The following is a 17,345-nucleotide window of genomic DNA, read 5'->3' on the forward strand; positions in this document are numbered from 1 at the left end:
TCCTTTTTCTTGGACAACCCTAAAGGATGTAATAAATTGAACGCATATTTAAGTTTTAATTCTATTTTGATTCTCAAAACCAGAGTAAATGCAATTCTTTTGTAGTTCATTTTATCTTTTAAGCATCTATACTTATTTTATCTATCGGTGATATACTGTTATTATCTAATATATATACATTACATATTAGAATACACACAACTATTCTTCTACATCCAATAATGTTTTTCCTTGTATCACAAGAAACATGTTTTCCATACAGTTTTTTTTGTTAATTAGGAAGAGTTTAGACCTGGCTTAGGAGCAAGCTTTGTTGACACCAATGATACGGCGTAAAGCACTGCGTCCACCATATTTCGAACTAAGAGCACAACATCAAGCAATGCATGTACTTCACCATTAACCTACCATGTCACTTGGATATTTCCTCAATATTTCTCGTTCGTTATTGGTCACTCCTTTGTCTTAATATCTTTTCTCCGACTGACAAAGTCAACAAAGGCACTAGTGTACCAACTCTGCTCAACACCGTCAAAACTTTACAAACACGTCTATATCGCTTCGCTGAACTCTGACCTAAAACCGTTCACCCTCGACTTACACGGTCTAGTCGGTATGGTCATCCAAAAGACTTCGTTGGGGTACAAGAACCTAAAGATGACAAAAAGGCTTAGCGAGAAACACCACTGATCCAAACCTCCAGATTCCATATAGGTCTTGCGCGACAGGTTATGAGTTATCGATCCATCAAAGCCCTCGAGGGAGCTAAAGACTTTTGTGAGCTCTGAGGAGAATACCTGTTAGCAAGTAAGATAGCTTTTAACGCATTTGATAGTATAACTATATAGCGAAGCCATGCATGAAGGCCAGACAATGCCAGTTTACGTGTATCCACGCAATTTGATGTTTGAAAAAATGTGTAACATTGAATAAGGTTTTCTCCAGACCTTTAGACGTTTTGATTCTATGGCAAAAAACTATTAAATGTCATTGACTCTGGTCTAATGACCTAAAAGCCAATGGATGCATACACACGCATAGTCACATTATAATATCTTATATCTTTTTTCTTTTTTTTTGTCATTTCAAACAATAACTTACTTGAATATTTGAACCAAATACAAGGTGTCCAAAAAAACCAACACCACAAAAAGGCATAAAGTATAAAGCTACCAATAGGAGCATAAACCACTCAAAACAGTGTAGAAAGATAACACGGCACAGGGAAGATAAGCCGATGTAAAGCCTGGAGGCTTCAAGCAATCTTCCTCGCTTCAGGCTTAGGCTAAAGCTTCCTGCTGAATTCTAGACTCCAACCATGCTGGACCCTTGTTCCCCACGTAAGACTGTAATCTATGATCCCTTGTGACACTTCCTGCAATCTCCAAGGCTACATAGTTATTTCTCTATCTTTTATTAGAACTTGTGGTCTAACCAAGAATCATAAACAGCAACAATCCTGTCCAAGAACTTTTATTAATAATTCTAGTGGATATAATAAACCGCAAGCATCTATAAATACTTTACCAAAAAGAACCAAAGATGGCAACAAATATGATGAACAAGTACGTACTTGTACTATCTTGTCTGATCTTTTTTGTAATGATTGGTTCCTTAAACGCAAAACCTGCAGACATAAAAGCAATTTGCGGGAAAGCAAAAAACGCATCCTTCTGCACAAACTACATGAAATCAAACCCAAAGACATCAGGTGCTGATATCAAAACGCTTGCAACGATCACATTAGACTCTGCACAAACAAGCGCATCAGGAGCTATGAACAAGATTACACCTATTGCCGATGAAGAACCTTAATTTGTGATGTTAAGCGCTCTAAAACAATTCGAATTTCGTAAGTTTGAGTTTTGTTGTACTTTCCAATCCAAACGGACCATCGCACAAAGTAGCAAATGGTATGGAATACAACAATGCCCTTGGATTTCAAATCAAGAGTACATCTAGTGAAAAGGAATTTTGAAGGCTAGAGTCTCTCTTACATATCTATACTATACTAAAAGGAGGATATACGCTTCTCTTACAGTGTTCACGTAGGTACAAAAAATCGTCCAATCAGAGAATCCGAAATTGCCACGTCATCTCATTTATTTTTTCGTAAAAAATGAAAAAACAATACAAAGGAAATGATCGAACCCGGGTTAGTATGACATAAATATAGGACAAATACCACTAACCCATTGAAACTTTCTTGGACACATATACAAGAATCACTAAATATGTAATCACACTCTTATGTATATTTACAATAATATGGATTCAACTTTCAAGACTCCGATACTTTGTTTTGTAAAAAAAAATAAGTAAGTGACTAAGCTAATATATTCTTTGAAAGTGTGAGAACATTGACAAATATGAAAAAACATAGATTTTTTTTTTCGTCACAAAGTTAAGAATTTTGTAAAAGTAAGTTTAACATATAAATTTTCGTGACAAATATGAAAAAGCATAGATTTTTGTACAATTTTGACAAAACAACTCAAAACATAGTTCTCTAATGTCTTAATAAAATATTATTTAAGGGTGCAATAATTAAATATATCAATTTAATAAATTTTGTAATTTATAGACAAAGCAATAACACAACAAATTTTAAAACATTTGTTTAATCTATCGATTTCTTTTCATGAGAATCCAATTAAAAAAAATAAAAAAACAATTAGATTTATTTAATTACCATTTTATTCAATTTTGATTAATTTTAAATTGTAATAATGTATCTTTTTTAAGTTACAAAAAAATAATGTTCTTTCTTTATTACACTAGCATTATATATAGATTCCACATACACAAATAAATATAATATAACAACATAAGCTTGCTTTCCCCGATTCATATGAAAACTTTTTAAGTTATCCACCAAAGCAAATTAATTAAATCAATCAAATTGTTAGAATACAACAAATTCATATATAATTTTATTTTAAATTAAATTATTTAAAAAATGTATTTTCATTAAAAAAATAATAAATAAGTAAAACTGATTTGATGGTAATTTTTATGACATATATATATTATGTGAAAGAAACATAAGCTTATTATGGAAAAAAATCTTAAATACAAAAAACTCTAAAATTAACAAAAAAATTTATAAAAATTAAACTATGATATCAATTGAAAACTTCTTAGACAATATTAATAAAATATTTAAGCGATAATTAGACAAATTTGATTTTTTTTGCCAGCTAAAAGTTTATTATTAATTAGCATCAGTTATTTCAAGATGTTTAAGACATGATGGACTTAAATGATATATGAACTATGAATAGTGGTACTTTGTAAAGCTGACTTAGATAACACATATGCACATCATTTCCAGTCATTTTTGATGCTTAAATTCAATTTCTTCAGAGCAGTTATTCCACAAAGAGATCGTATGAGATATTGTTTTGATATTCAGATTTGTTTCTTGACTATTAAGAAGATTGATAACTGTCAAAATATCTTCTTCGAATATTATATGTCTATAACCGAATCCCAAACTTGAGACAACTTTATTTAAAAAGTAAATAATTTCATTTTTTTATATTATATAATAAATATATATTATTTACTGATAATAAAAATATAGTTATTCATCTATGCAAATATGTGAATCAAGTACAACAATCAAACAACATAATAATTTCCACAAATAAAATTTAAAAAATATATTTATTTTATGTAGTCTTATTTTATATTCTTTAAATAATGTAATACAATATTATACATTATTTTTTAGAATTGAGAAATATATATATATGAGTTAGACAAATTAAGCGATAATTAGATAAATTTGATTTTTTTTTTGCCAGCCAAAAGGTTTATTATTAATTAGCATCAGTTATTTCAAGATGTTTAAGAAAGAATTGACAAAAAAATAGGATGAACATAAATGATATATGAACTATGAATAGTACTTTGTAAAGCTGACTTAGATAACACATCTGCACATCCATTTTCAGTCCTTTTTGATGCCTAAATTCAATTTCTTCAAAGCAGTTATTCCACAAAGAGATCGTATGAGATATTGTTTTGATATTCAGATTTTTTTCTTGACTATTAAGAAGATTGATAACTGTAAAATGTCTCATTTTGAATACAATATGTCAATAACCGAGTTCCCAACATGAGACAAGTTTGTTTTAAAAGTAAATAATTTTATTTTTCTTATATTATATAATAAATATATATATTATTTACTGATAATAAAAATATTGTTATTCATCTATCACAAATAACTATGCAAACTAGATTTTGACCCGCACTTGGAAAGTGCGGGATTTTTGGATTATATTATAATACAAAGTCTTATTATATCGAAAATATAATTTTTAACAGTTATATAATCTATGAATTAGTTTATTTGATATTTTATATGTACACATTTACGTAAATTTCTTTTAGCCATGAGAATTATTTCCGGATCAAAAAACAAACCGAACCGACCCGGAAATATAGATTTAGTTCAGATCCAGAAAAGATAACCTATTGGGGTTTTTTATTGGACCCGCATGTCTTTGTTTGAGTCCGGGTTCTACCTTAGACCCGATCATAAATATGTTTGTGTTTATTAGGTATATTTGGATATTTCGAATATGTTTCCAGCATTATGAATTTTTTTTAGGTTTTTGGTTTACGATTATAGTTTTTGATTTCAGGTAAATTTTCAAATTAAAAAAAAAATTGGGTATTTTCAGTTCAGTGACAAATTTTGAATTTTTAGGTATTTGAATTTTTTTGAATATTTGTTTGGAGTTTCAAGTACTTTTTGTGTTTCAGATATTTTTCAGATTTTTTAGATATTTCAAATTTTCTTAGGATCCTAAATATCCGAACAGGTGTGGACCCATTACGTCCATATCAGGTCCAACAACCTTTTGATATAGATTTTTAATGTTATTGTACAAAAACATGATTGATGAAATATTTTTAGAAAACTTATTTTTAAATATGAAAATATCTATCAAACTATAGACGGTTGAAAGTTTAGTATATAATATGAGATTTTAGTAGAAAAGTTTATATATGATATGATTACGTTATTATAAAGGAAAGAGGAAGCTAGAATGTACACATATATGTGGTGTAATTTTTCTTGCTTTAAATTATATATTATATGATAAAAGTGATAATATAAAATATTAGTTTCAATGCTTTTATGATTAAAAGTCAAAATGGTAAATATAATAATAGTAAATTAGTAATGATTAAGATTTAGAAGTGATATTTGAATAAATAAAAGAATTGAATAAATTATTGTTAGATAAATATATGGTAACATATTTTAGTCTAAGTTTAAGGTAAGACCAAAAAAATAATGAATTAAATGAAAGGGTCCAAACAACTTTCATAGGTAGATTTTTTGAGAATCCTTCACTTTTAATAGTATTAATATGTGAATCAAGTAGAACAATCAAACAACATAATGATTTCCACAAAAAAAATTTTAAAAATATATTTATGTTATGTAGTCTTATTTTATATTCTTTAAATAATATAATACAATATTATACATTATTTTTTTAGAATTGATAAATACATATAATATTTTATCTGTGCGTAGCGCGGTTAAAAAATCTAGTAGGAGTAAAATGGAAGACAAATCGTCTTAAAATACTAGTTTATATGAAATTAATTGTGTAAATGATATTGGAATGGCAAAAAATAAGAGGAAACACGATATCGTGTCCTTGCTGTTCTCCCCGGGTCTGTCATAACACAACTAAGAGAAGGCGTAACAAGACGTGGTTGAGATGGGTAATATCCAATGTGACTGACACGGCAAATCATGCTCATTCAGATGAAGGAAAAAAAAAACTTAATTAATGTGATGAATTTAGATATGTGTATTTACGTTTTCATCACTTTCGTACACATTCATGTGATACTTGTTGTCCAAACTCATTATTATTATTATTATTTTTGCTAACCGAGTATCATGGCCCCATTGTGGTGGTCCAGACTAGAGACCAAAGTGAGCATATACCCGAAGGTCACCAGATGGCTCATGTGTAACGGTCTTCGGTTTTGGATGCTGTAGTCCATATGTAAATTCCGCAGTGACCAAGACTCGAACCCAGGGACGGACACTCCAGCTGGAGCTCCTTTACCACTAGACCAAAGCAACTTGATTCATTATTATTGCCATTAGATGGTTGGATAGTATAATAGAACAGTAATATGTTACATGTGATGATTGGATTTATTATTTATGATCTATCCATGTTTTATTATAGAACCAGTAACAAACAAGAAAAGACAGAGGACTATATGATATTGTGAATCTGTGATAATATCTAGGGGCGTGACGGAAGTTCTTGACCATTAAGAAAGGAACTGAAAAGTGCGAGAGCTTCTTCAGGTTTATTGAGAGGAACCAAGTGTCCAGCTCCTCTCACTGTTACAAACGTTAACCCTCCCTCGTACTCCGTTATCCTCCCTCCAACCTTCACAAATCACAACAATCACATAACGAAAAAAGATTTGAATACATAAATACCTAAAAGCAATTGTAGAATCTACAATGATATAGGCTAACTAAAAATAAGATGATACATTCAATACGTATATAACCACCGTAAACAATAAATTTACATTAACCTGATGATTGTGGAACCAAGAGCGCCATTCAGATTTGACGGGAAGACCTAAAGCTTCAACACAATACCGACTTCCGATCACCGGCACCCTCCCGTCGGCGTCTCCACTGTCAGGCACTAGCAAATGTTAACAGTCTATGCATATACATTCTCATGCTTTAATTAAAAATAGCAAATGTTTAACAGTCTATGCATATACATTCTCATGCTTTAATTAAAAAGATAAGAGTAGAAATATTATTTCAATAAAGATGTAAATCCAAAAAAGAAAATGACGTACGTACGTCTTATAGCTAATAGCTATCATAGAATATAGCTATCACAGTATACGTAAGTACAATAGTTTGGTGGATAAATTATAGCTATCATAGACTCTTCGGTGAGATTACTTCATGAATCTTGGGTATCCTCCTATGAATCATCAATATTTATTCAGAAAAAATTTATATTGAAATTTTTCAAAAGCTACCATAATTTATTTTCTAACATATCAATTTTAAACTAAAATATCACAATTTTCTTTTAAGGGGTTAAAAAAGGAATACTTTCCTACAAATGAATTAGAACTCATTTTGAATGTCTAAGAGGCCACTCTTTTTTTTTCCGACCAAAAGATTTATTGATTACTATCCAAGCAAACATTGTCTAGGAGGCCACTCTTAAACTATTTTTTGTTATAAATTAAAATTGTCCCCAAAATTCATGATTTATAAGAAGAAGAAAAAAACAAAAAGTGGGTAAAGAATAAAGATAAAGAAAATCAAACACTTAAGTTTTATTTAATTAGTCCTTTGTGTTCCTTCAAGAATCTCGTGCCTATTTTTATGTTTAAGCAATACTTTCTTGGGTCCTCTAATATTATAGCCTCGCAACGTATTTGAAAGTGGTCCGTTTTCATTATAAAAAAACAGCTAAGGGAATAAAAAACATTGAATTAACGACTAATTTTAAGATATTTAATATCTATTGAATTTGAGTGGGCGTAGTATGGCCACCACTATTGACGTATAAATTTTAAACCAATATTGGATGGAAAAAAAACACCAGTTATATAGCAGAAGAAGATGGATGTAGATCGTACCTATAAACCCATATCTTGAGACCAGCTTTGATGAGCTTACTATAGGTCGGCAACATTGAGGAGACAGTGAATTGGTACGTTTGCAATATCGAATCACTGTACCATAAGTAAAAAAATACTATTTTAAATTTTAATATGTCAACCTTGTTTTAATAATAATTAGGAGTTGTAAAAACATAATAATTAGAAAATTCAGAACTATCATGCATAAAACTTACTTGCAAACCTTCCACCTTGATACATTTCGTGTAGTGGCATGAAGAGACGTTCGAACATCAACTCTGTTGAAATATTTTTCAGCATAATCAGAGTAACAAGGATCATAACCTTCAAACCATCTCACTCGCTTGAACCAGTCTTTCATTGCCGGAGACTTATTGAAAACTCCTAAGAAGGAAGCTGCTGATGAGTTACTGGTGGTGCACTTGGGAGCATATATATTATAAATATCAATCTCTTTGTATTTTTGGAACATTGTATTCATGGCAACGTTGCATGGTTCCGACCAATTCGATGACTTGAAGTCACAGTTACGTTTTGCGGTGTCGTAGAGATTGTCGGAGATTACTGCATGGCTCCATGCGTATTCTAGAATCCCCTTGTTATCGTACTCGTCGTCCGTCAATGGATTGCCTACCTACGTGTGACGAAAAAAAGTGGTCAAATTAATTCTGTAGCAGCAGTGTTTAAAACAATCGAAACGCGAAAATGCTACAATATACAAACTTGAGGATAACATTTTAAAGTTAATTACGTATAAATTTTCATTATTTCATAAAAATTCATTAGAACAAAAGAATATCATAATTAAATTTGAAAAAAGTATCCAGCAATAAGTTTGTGTTATTATATATGGTAAATTCATTTTCTATTATACTATACGGATGGCCAGTCGGATCTAACATTAAATTGTGTTGATTAAAAGTTTCTTTTCAACAAGAAACATCGGTCAGATTGGATCAACGTTACGCTTTCCTCGTGCAAGTAGTTAATAATTTTTTTTTATTTTTTTCTAAATCAAGTAGTTAATAGTTGCACTAGCAAATATAAATATATACGCACAATGAAGCCTTTGAGGTTAATGAAGGACTCTTTTGGTTTAACTTTGTTTCGATCGTATATTTGCTCGGCTAGCTGAGGTGCGTAGTGACCTGTAAAGAGTATAACCCATACGACATCATATTTTATAATTTCCTAAATAATTAGATAAAATCCGATTTTCATGCTTCAGTTTTATATGTACTTGTTTAGTCCTATATCTTTTCGCCTTTTAATTAGTTGGTATTCTATATTGAGTTACTAATCCAAAACTCGAGAAGAAACATTTTTTTTGAACTTAAACTCAAGAAGAAACATGAGGGTAAATAATTAAGCTCACCGGCATAGCTTTCACCAGCGATGAAGAAATCACGAGACTTATATTGGGGATACCTTGCAAACCAAGCAACCATGAAGTTGTATGCATCGTCCGCTGTTGTAAAACATTTTCACATTTATTTTTATAAGATACTTTCATTTAGTTTAGAGTATGCTTTCCAGTAGTTAAAAAACAATTTCTGAAAATCTGACCACCTTATTCAGATGGTTCTTTTGCATGGTCTTCTAGTTATGGAGTAGAGTACTTACCAACGAAACTGTCGTTGAGGTTGTCCAAATCGGAAGATGTGTTGGTGTACGAAAACCCTACTCCAACCGGTGATTCTAAGAACAACATATTCGCTTCTGCAATTTCATTGATTTTTTCGTGAATTTCTATTAAATTTTTCCATATTGAATTATTTAAAACCGGTCACAACTTTTATTTTATGGTGTTAATATTTCATAGTTAAAAAAGAAAAGAAAGGAACAAAAAAAACCTTGGACCCAAGAGTATTGATTGAATCTAAGGCTTGTCCCATTTTCAACCACACGAAAAGGTCCTAATTCAGATGCTGCTCCATATCCAATGGATGAACATCCAGGACCTGCGGGACATACTCATAATCCATAAAACACAGAAAAACGAAAAAAATGAGTATATTGTATAAGTGATGTAATTATACCTCCATTTAGCCAGAGAACTAGAGGTCTTGTTGGGTCTTCAGACAAGGCTTCAAAGAACCAGAAGAAGAGTGCTCGTGTATTTTCTTGATTCACGTTGACATAACCTGAGAAGTGAGAGATCTTTGGATTGGATGGTTGTTCGGGAAGATTCACTACTTTGTCTGAATTTTGTGCTTCAACGTTATAATCTTGATGACGTAATGATAGTAATAATAATGAGATGATCAGCAGAAAGTTTAGTTTTCTCCTCGGATGAGTCAAATCCATCACAGATTTTTGTTGTCTAGCTTGTTTTCCCTTTGCCTGGTGTGTCTATAAGTGGTGAATGGTGATTTATTGGGAATGTTGGTTGATTGTGGAAAGTAGAGTATGTGGCCACAAATGTTAAGGATAAGTTTTCACAATTCTTATTTTAATTCCTGTCAAGATTGTAATGGCTGGAAGCTGAATGTGCACTTCTGAGTTGTGAACAATCCATTTGATAACTTATTATTATGGTATCACAAGTAGAGATAATAGAAGTTCGACAAAAAAAAGTAGAGATAATGGAAATGTCATCAAAATCTTGGGAGATTTTTTTCTGCTTTGTTTGAATTATACTAAACTAACAATTTCCAAGTTCATACATATTTTAATCATTATAGCAATAAAGCTTATTAATTTAGAGTCATAATATGAAATAAATTTTATCCATGTGTGATTTATGATTTATGCTATTAGAAATTTTTATATTTTTTTGTTGTTGGTTTGAGGCTCATATGCTTTAGTTTTGGTTGTTTCAGATTAGTTGTTAGTTTCCTTAAATATGTACATATTTTTTAACGATGATAAATAAATTAAACATTTCATCAAAAAAGCTATTAGTTTCAAATCCACTTCTAACAAATTATTTCACAAAATAACTAATTTATAATTTTATCCAAATTTTACATAATTGAACCAATTGAAAAATACTATGCATTAATCTCTAATGTAATATTAATGTTTAACCTTTATTTTCAAATCGGTTATCTAATGGTAAAGGGGTTGCGGCCGTAACTTTCGTCACCGGGATTTGATTCGCGCTGGGAATAGCTATTTACGATGTTTGAGTTTCCGGCAAATAGGTGAAAATACTTTTTTTACCAAAAAAAATCGGTAGATGGTTGTTATGTGCTAAGTGTTTAACCCCACTAAGTATCATGTGATTAGCATTAGCTCACTAATTAAGAACCAAAGTCAATAATGAGATTCCACATTTTACGACTTCCAACGAGGCTTAGCCTCGTGCTTTAGTGAACTACTTATTCACTAAAGATTTAGTGAACTATTTATATACAACTAAAATACCTATTTATATACAACTTGAAGTGGACACCTTTAATCCTACATAAACAAGGTTTATGTTGCGTGCTGGTGTTATTGAACAGGCCCAAAAAGGGCCGGGTTTGCTAACATAAACAGAATGTTTAATATACTAAGAGCATCTCCAATGGTGGATTCACCATTGGAGTCCTTAGGAGTAGTATATTAATTTTTTTATTTTTTTTTATTTTTTGGTAATAGTTAAGGACTCTTTTAGAAAATGATAGTCCAATGGTGATACTCATTTACGAATCCTTACAAATAAAATAATATTAAAATTTAAAACATGTAAAATGGAAAATTTTATTTATTACAAGAAATACAATAAACTTAACATAATTTAATATTCATCACCAAATTTAGTCCAAACATTTTCAATTAAATCGATTTTCAATTGATCATGTATACGCCTATCGCGGAGATGATTCCGAATCCCAAGCATGTTCCCAAGATTTGAAGGCATCTCGGTACTATAGGACATATCCACTTGTGAACTTCTTGATGTCTCTCCTTCTTCAAATTCAGTTGTATGGTACTGAGTGTAACCATCCCGTTCATCTTCGACAATCATATTGTGTAGTATGATACATGCTCGCATAATCTGCCCTATCTTCGCCTTGTCCCATAAAAGAGCCGGATTTTTAACAATAGCGAACCGAGCCTGCAATACTCCGAAAGCCCGCTCCACATCTTTTCGTGTTGCTTCTTGAACTTTAGCAAATAACTCTGCTTTAGCACCTTGGGGGAGTGAGATAGATTGGATAAATGTTGACCATTTTGGATATATACCGTCGGTGAGGTAGTACGCCAAATCATACTGGTGTCCGTTGACGACGTACCGGACCCTTGGAGCTCGACCTTCCAAAATGTCATCGAAAACGGGGGACCGATCGAGGACATTAAGATCGTTTAACGTACCTGGAGGACCAAAGAAAGCATGCCAAATCCAAAGATCTTGCGAAGCTACTGCCTCTAAGACAATTGTCGGTTTTCCCGATCCACGTGTGTATTGTCCTTTCCATTCGGTTGGGCAATTTTTCCACTCCCAATGCATACAGTCAATGCTTCCAACCATCCCAGGAAATCCGCATTTCTCTCCAATATCGAGTAGTCGTTGAAGATCCTCCGGCGTGGGTCTTCGTAGATACTCATTTCCAAATAACCGAATAATTCCGTCGGTGAAATTATCTAGACAGGAAAGTGCGGTGCTTTCACCAAGTCGAAGATATTCGTCAACCGAGTCAGCAGCTGAACCATAAGCAAGGAGACGAATTGCAGCCGTACATTTTTGCAGTGGAGAGAGACCATCCCTCCCGGTTGCATCTTTTCTCTGTTGAAAGAATCGAAACTCCTCTGAGAGACGAGAAACTATACGCATGAATAAGTCTCTGTTCATGCGGAAACGACGCCTGAATAATTGTTTCGGAAATATCGGTTCTTTGCTAAAGTAGTCATTCCATAAACGCATGTGTCCTTCTTCACGGTTGCGTTCTATGTAAGTACGTTTCCCTTTCTTCTTTCTTCTGCCGGCGACTATGTCGTCGTGTATATTTTGAAATATACCGTCGAAAGCTTCTTCTAATCTTTCTTCGAGTTCATCTGATGATGATGACGACATTTTCGGAAACCAACCTTCAATATAATATGTGAAAATAAAGTTCATTACAGAATTAAAATAAAACTCGAAGTAATATTTTGTAAAATTCTACCTCATTTGTAACTCATTTCTATATATTTATTAATAATTGAAATGCGACCATGTGCTTAAACTATGTTGTCAACTAGTTGTATTAAAGCACTAACTTATGTTTGTTATCTTAATCTAATACTTTGCTTATTTCATCTTCTATCAAATAAGCATGAACACAACGATCTAATATAATGTTTTTCCCCTAATGAGAAAATTAGGACATTGAAGGAAATGGCAAAACTCCAACATTCGATTCAAGATTACAAAAAACATGCCATCACCATGAGCACAAAGACCTAGCCTATGTATAAGCAAACCCCAACAGCTTAAATCTGTTTCCAAACATTCACAACCCAAAGGAAATCAAATATGTAAAGATGAATGTTTAAAAAGATTCTGATAAATGAGGAGATCAAATATGTAACAGAGACACAAACCTTGATTTTGTGGCAAGTAGATTAAAGTCTGATAAATGAGGAGATCAAATATGTAACAGAGACTCAAATATCGTTTACATAAACTAGTAGAGAGTAGAATCTTACAAGGAAGATGAAAGAAAGCTAATAAGGAGATAGGTTAAAGTCTTATACAATCCGATCTTATATAAATGTGAAAGTGAAAAAAACTAGAACCCGTGACTAGAGTCACACCTGCTAGACAAGAAAACACCTTCACAGCTCCAAAGCACCCGTGATAGATCAAACAACCGCAAGAAAACAAAGGCCTTGTACTGCACCTGCAATAACAGACAAGACAATACGTAAGCACATGTGAACTAAGAAAAAAACACACATTACGAAATACCTTCTAAGTTAAGCACCTAATCACAAGTCTAAGAAATACCTTCTAAGTTAAGCACCTAATCACAAGTCTAAGCAACATTTGATATACCTTAAACGGAATATATAACAGATCATAACATCTCCGACATAAGCTTGTTTTTGAGAGATGTTTCCATCTCAGACAGTGGCTCCTTTTTGGCTAGTAAGCGCTCGAGGACTTTACGGTTTGCAATTTTTTCTTTTATTTCGAACATGGACTGTAACACAGACAAGTCCTCTTCTTTCCCGGTTTTCTTCTTCTTGCTAGCTGCTTTAGCAGCCTTCACCCCAACTGGTCGACCCTCTGGTTCTCCCCCATCAGCTTCACCATCGACCGAGTACACTTGCTTGCGTTTCTCCTTCTCCGTGTCCTTAGCCTGATAGGTGGAGCACCATTTCATGTCATGTCTCAGCTCTCTCCAGGCATGCTCGAGACCGAACTTGCTTCCGTGGTCATTGTAGTAGATGTCTAGTGCAGCTTTCATCACATCGTCGTCGTTTTCACCGCTCTTCTGTGCTCGTATTGCCGTGTCATAGCATCCCACGAACTTGGAGACTACATCGTTGATCCTTCCCCACCTCTGCTTGCACTGTACAAGCTCCCTTGGTGTTGTCCCAACGAGGAGAGGGCTTGAGTTGTAGTACTGGGTAATCCTCTGCCAGAAAGCACCAGCTTTCTGCTCGTTGCTGACGATGGCGTCCTTACTTGTGTTTAGCCAGGCACCAATAAGGATTTTATCCTGTGCTGGTGTCCATTTCTTCCGCTGACTAACGCTAGACTCATCTACTCCTTGGGTAGAGAACAAATCAGGGTCGGGTGAATGAAGATCGAAAGAGTTTTGGCTATTTAGTAGGTTAATAAAACTAGAATTGTTATCCATGTTGTATGAAAACTGAACACGACTCACTCCTAAACAAAGAAAGAGGCTTAAGTAAACTATAACTACAGACGACTCAGTAGCATTTAACTCAGAGGAGTTAAGGAAAAAGTAGTTAGGAATAAAGGCTCTGCTCACAGCAAAGACTTTACAGGGAGAAGTACTAACCATGGGTAACATTAAACACCTATCAACTCTCAACTCAGAGGAGTTAGGAAGGAAGCTATTAAGTTTCATTTAACACAAATCAAATCTCAACGGTTTAAAAATTTACAGCTATATCACTAAATGCCATTTACCATTTCTATCAATATCACTCTAATTTCTATCTATCAATAATTTTAACAAATTCAAGGAAGTAGTTTGTTCATTACCTTTCAAAGCTCAGACCCTCGCCTTTTCAACCTCCGTAGCTTTTCCTAAACAGAATAGAATAAAAAGTAGTCAAAAGTTTTATAAACAATCGAGCTTTTAATATGAAAAGCAATAAGGAAAAAAAACTCACCACCCAACATGAACACCATAAAGATTACGATGAACAAACTCAGCAGGACACAAACAGCCAATAGGAACATCTCTCTAATCCCTGAGATCTTCTTAGATAACTTCGACACCGTCTCCTCTACCTTAACCAACTTCTGCTCACTCTCGGTATGCTGAGACTTAACCTCCCTAAGTTGTCTCTGAAAGTCAGACATCTCTTCCATTACGGCTACATCCCACCATTTCCAGATGTGGCAGTCTCCATCATCGGCGTTCTCACACGTGAAGTACCTTCGGCCTGGGTCTTTGCTTGTGTATGATGCAGCAAGAACAGGGTCAGCACCACAGTAGCAAGTCTTCGGGATTCCATCGTCAGCTTCGGGTTGTGGAGGGTAGTTATACGGCTCGGAGTTGTTATGCCCGCTCTGCGCTTCTTCCGCGTACATATCAGCTTCTGCTTGAAGAAGAGAAGTTATATCGAGGGAGGAGGCCTCAGATGAAGAAGGCTGGGTGTAGCTGTAGTCTTGTCCCATTTTCCTAAACCTGAAACAGATATAAAACTAATCACGCGGATCACAGAGGAAGATAATGTAAGAGAAAAAAACAGAGCCACATTCACATACAAGAAGAAAAACAAACTCATATAATGTAACAGAGGCAGATATTCACAAGCCACAATCACATTTTCACAGAGCCACATTCGCAAACAAGAAGATAATCACGCGGTCCTAATCGCAGATTATGTAAGAGAAGAATATAATCAAAGCCTCCTAATCGATTGAAACCCATATCGATTGAAACCCATATCGATTGAACCCAATTCGATTTGAAACCCTAATCCTTTTTATCCCAAATCGTTTACCCCCAAATCGTTTAGGACCGTATCCATTGAACCCAATTCGATTTAAAACAAATAGAAGAAGATATACCGAAATAGATCGACAAGAACCCAAAAATCCCCACAGCCAATCACTACAGAAGAACATAAAGAAGAAGAAACCCAAGAAATATCACAAATCCGTTGTAGAAAGACTTCGATTTACCTTGATGGCTCGAGGAGATCGAATCGCATAAACCGTCGTCTTTCCTTTTTTTTTTCTCTTCTTCGCAAATGATTTCATTTTTGTTTCTGAATGCACGTTTACCCTTCGACCGGTCCAATACGAAGTTGCCACGTCTCTACGGATTCGATCCGTTAAACCCTTCTCTACGGACTGCTCCTTCTCAGTATCACACTTTTTTATTAATTTTTTATTCACATGCTGCAGTTAAGGATTCGCATAAACCCTGCGTTGTGGATGCTCTAACACGTTTACTTTAAAAATTAAAATAAGCTGGTAATGTATGTCTTTTTTTGGTAATGTATGTCTTATTCCGTAGATCTTCTAAATGGCTGTTATTTTTACTATTCAAAAGCCTATGCGTATTTTAAAAACTAAGTTTAGCACTATTCTTTATGTGGTTTCATAACAAAACCGAAAGATGTCAAATCCATAAGTATTGTTATTTTATGAGGACAACACTAGAATTAACAAAAATGTTGGTCATAAAACGAATGATCTCTGAAACATAGTACAAAGAGAAGGGACAGAAGAGGGACGGACTGATTGATATGGGCAAACTATCGTTCTTATTAGGGGTGGGTGTTTGGTTTCGATTGGGATTTTTTGGATTTTCCAATTTTTGGGTTTAGCTTTATAGGTCCCACTCGGGGTTTACCGTTTACAGAATTTTAGGTCGGTTCGGTTCATAATACTTCTTAAAGTTTCGAAGTAACCGTAACAATCTAAAACCAAATAATGAAACAGAATTGCCTATCTTATATATTAAAATAGAAGTCACAACCTTGATTCATATGTGATTTTTTTTAAAAATGGACCCTAACTAGAAATCAATTATTATTCATTTATTACTAATAATATGGATTAATAATATATCATTTTTTATATAACATCGACTCCTAAAAACTCAGATTGGTTAACAAACTCACCTTGATTCATGTGTGATATTTTTATTTGAATCATCATTTAAAACTTTTTAGCTACTTTTTAACTATTTGAATTTGATATCTTTTAATTTAAAATATAAATATATATAAATATTTTTTTAACAGATGTGTTGAAAAACATTATAACAATATCTTAATTATCAAAAATTGTATATAAATATTTTCACTAATTTTTAATTAGTAATGAAATTAATGTTATTATACATTAATCTATATATACTCAGTTATCTTTTATAAAATGAAAAAATATATCAAATTTTACTATTTTATAGTTATATCTATCATTTTAAAATAAAACATTGTATTTAACTAAATATGATAAAATTATTTTAAACTGATATATTAATATATTTTATTTTCACAAACATTAAAAATTTATGCTAGAAATATAATATGTTGGT

The 17,345-nt window shown here is 32.9% G+C and overlaps 3 protein-coding genes across 4 annotated transcripts; all 3 read right to left on the reverse strand.

Moving 5' to 3' along the window:
• Positions 1-6,149: 6,149 nt before the first annotated feature.
• On the reverse strand, positions 6,150-11,193 carry LOC111200671 (serine carboxypeptidase-like 33). The gene is made up of 9 exons (XM_022691921.2): positions 9,720-11,193; positions 9,534-9,641; positions 9,304-9,399; positions 9,056-9,148; positions 8,740-8,828; positions 7,896-8,314; positions 7,678-7,773; positions 6,598-6,703; positions 6,150-6,443 (listed from the first exon to the last, which is right to left on the reverse strand). Exons 1-9 carry the CDS (start codon positions 9,985-9,987, stop codon positions 6,294-6,296), a joined length of 1,425 nt encoding a protein of 474 aa, XP_022547642.1. The 5' UTR covers positions 9,988-11,193; the 3' UTR covers positions 6,150-6,293.
• A 163-nt stretch (positions 11,194-11,356) lies between these two features.
• LOC111200672 (uncharacterized protein At1g43920, Chloroplastic-like) lies at positions 11,357-17,043 on the reverse strand. 2 transcript variants are annotated; one of them, XM_048738724.1, is made up of 4 exons: positions 15,980-17,043; positions 14,959-15,479; positions 14,828-14,872; positions 11,357-13,490 (listed from the first exon to the last, which is right to left on the reverse strand). In XM_048738724.1, exon 4 carries the CDS (start codon positions 12,725-12,727, stop codon positions 11,405-11,407), a length of 1,323 nt encoding a protein of 440 aa, XP_048594681.1. In that variant the 5' UTR covers positions 12,728-13,490; positions 14,828-14,872; positions 14,959-15,479; positions 15,980-17,043; the 3' UTR covers positions 11,357-11,404. The 2 variants fall into 2 exon arrangements, with proteins under 2 accessions (XP_048594681.1, XP_022547643.1); XM_022691922.2 differs by having other exon boundaries at positions 15,980-16,236.
• On the reverse strand, positions 13,668-14,456 carry LOC106392852 (glutathione S-transferase T3-like). The gene has a single exon (XM_013833629.3). It carries the CDS (start codon positions 14,454-14,456, stop codon positions 13,668-13,670), a length of 789 nt encoding a protein of 262 aa, XP_013689083.2.
• Positions 17,044-17,345: the final 302 nt, after the last annotated feature.

This window comes from Brassica napus, chromosome A1, assembly GCF_020379485.1.
Source record: "Brassica napus cultivar Da-Ae chromosome A1, Da-Ae, whole genome shotgun sequence".
In the NCBI taxonomy this organism is placed as follows: Eukaryota; Viridiplantae; Streptophyta; class Magnoliopsida; order Brassicales; family Brassicaceae; genus Brassica; species Brassica napus.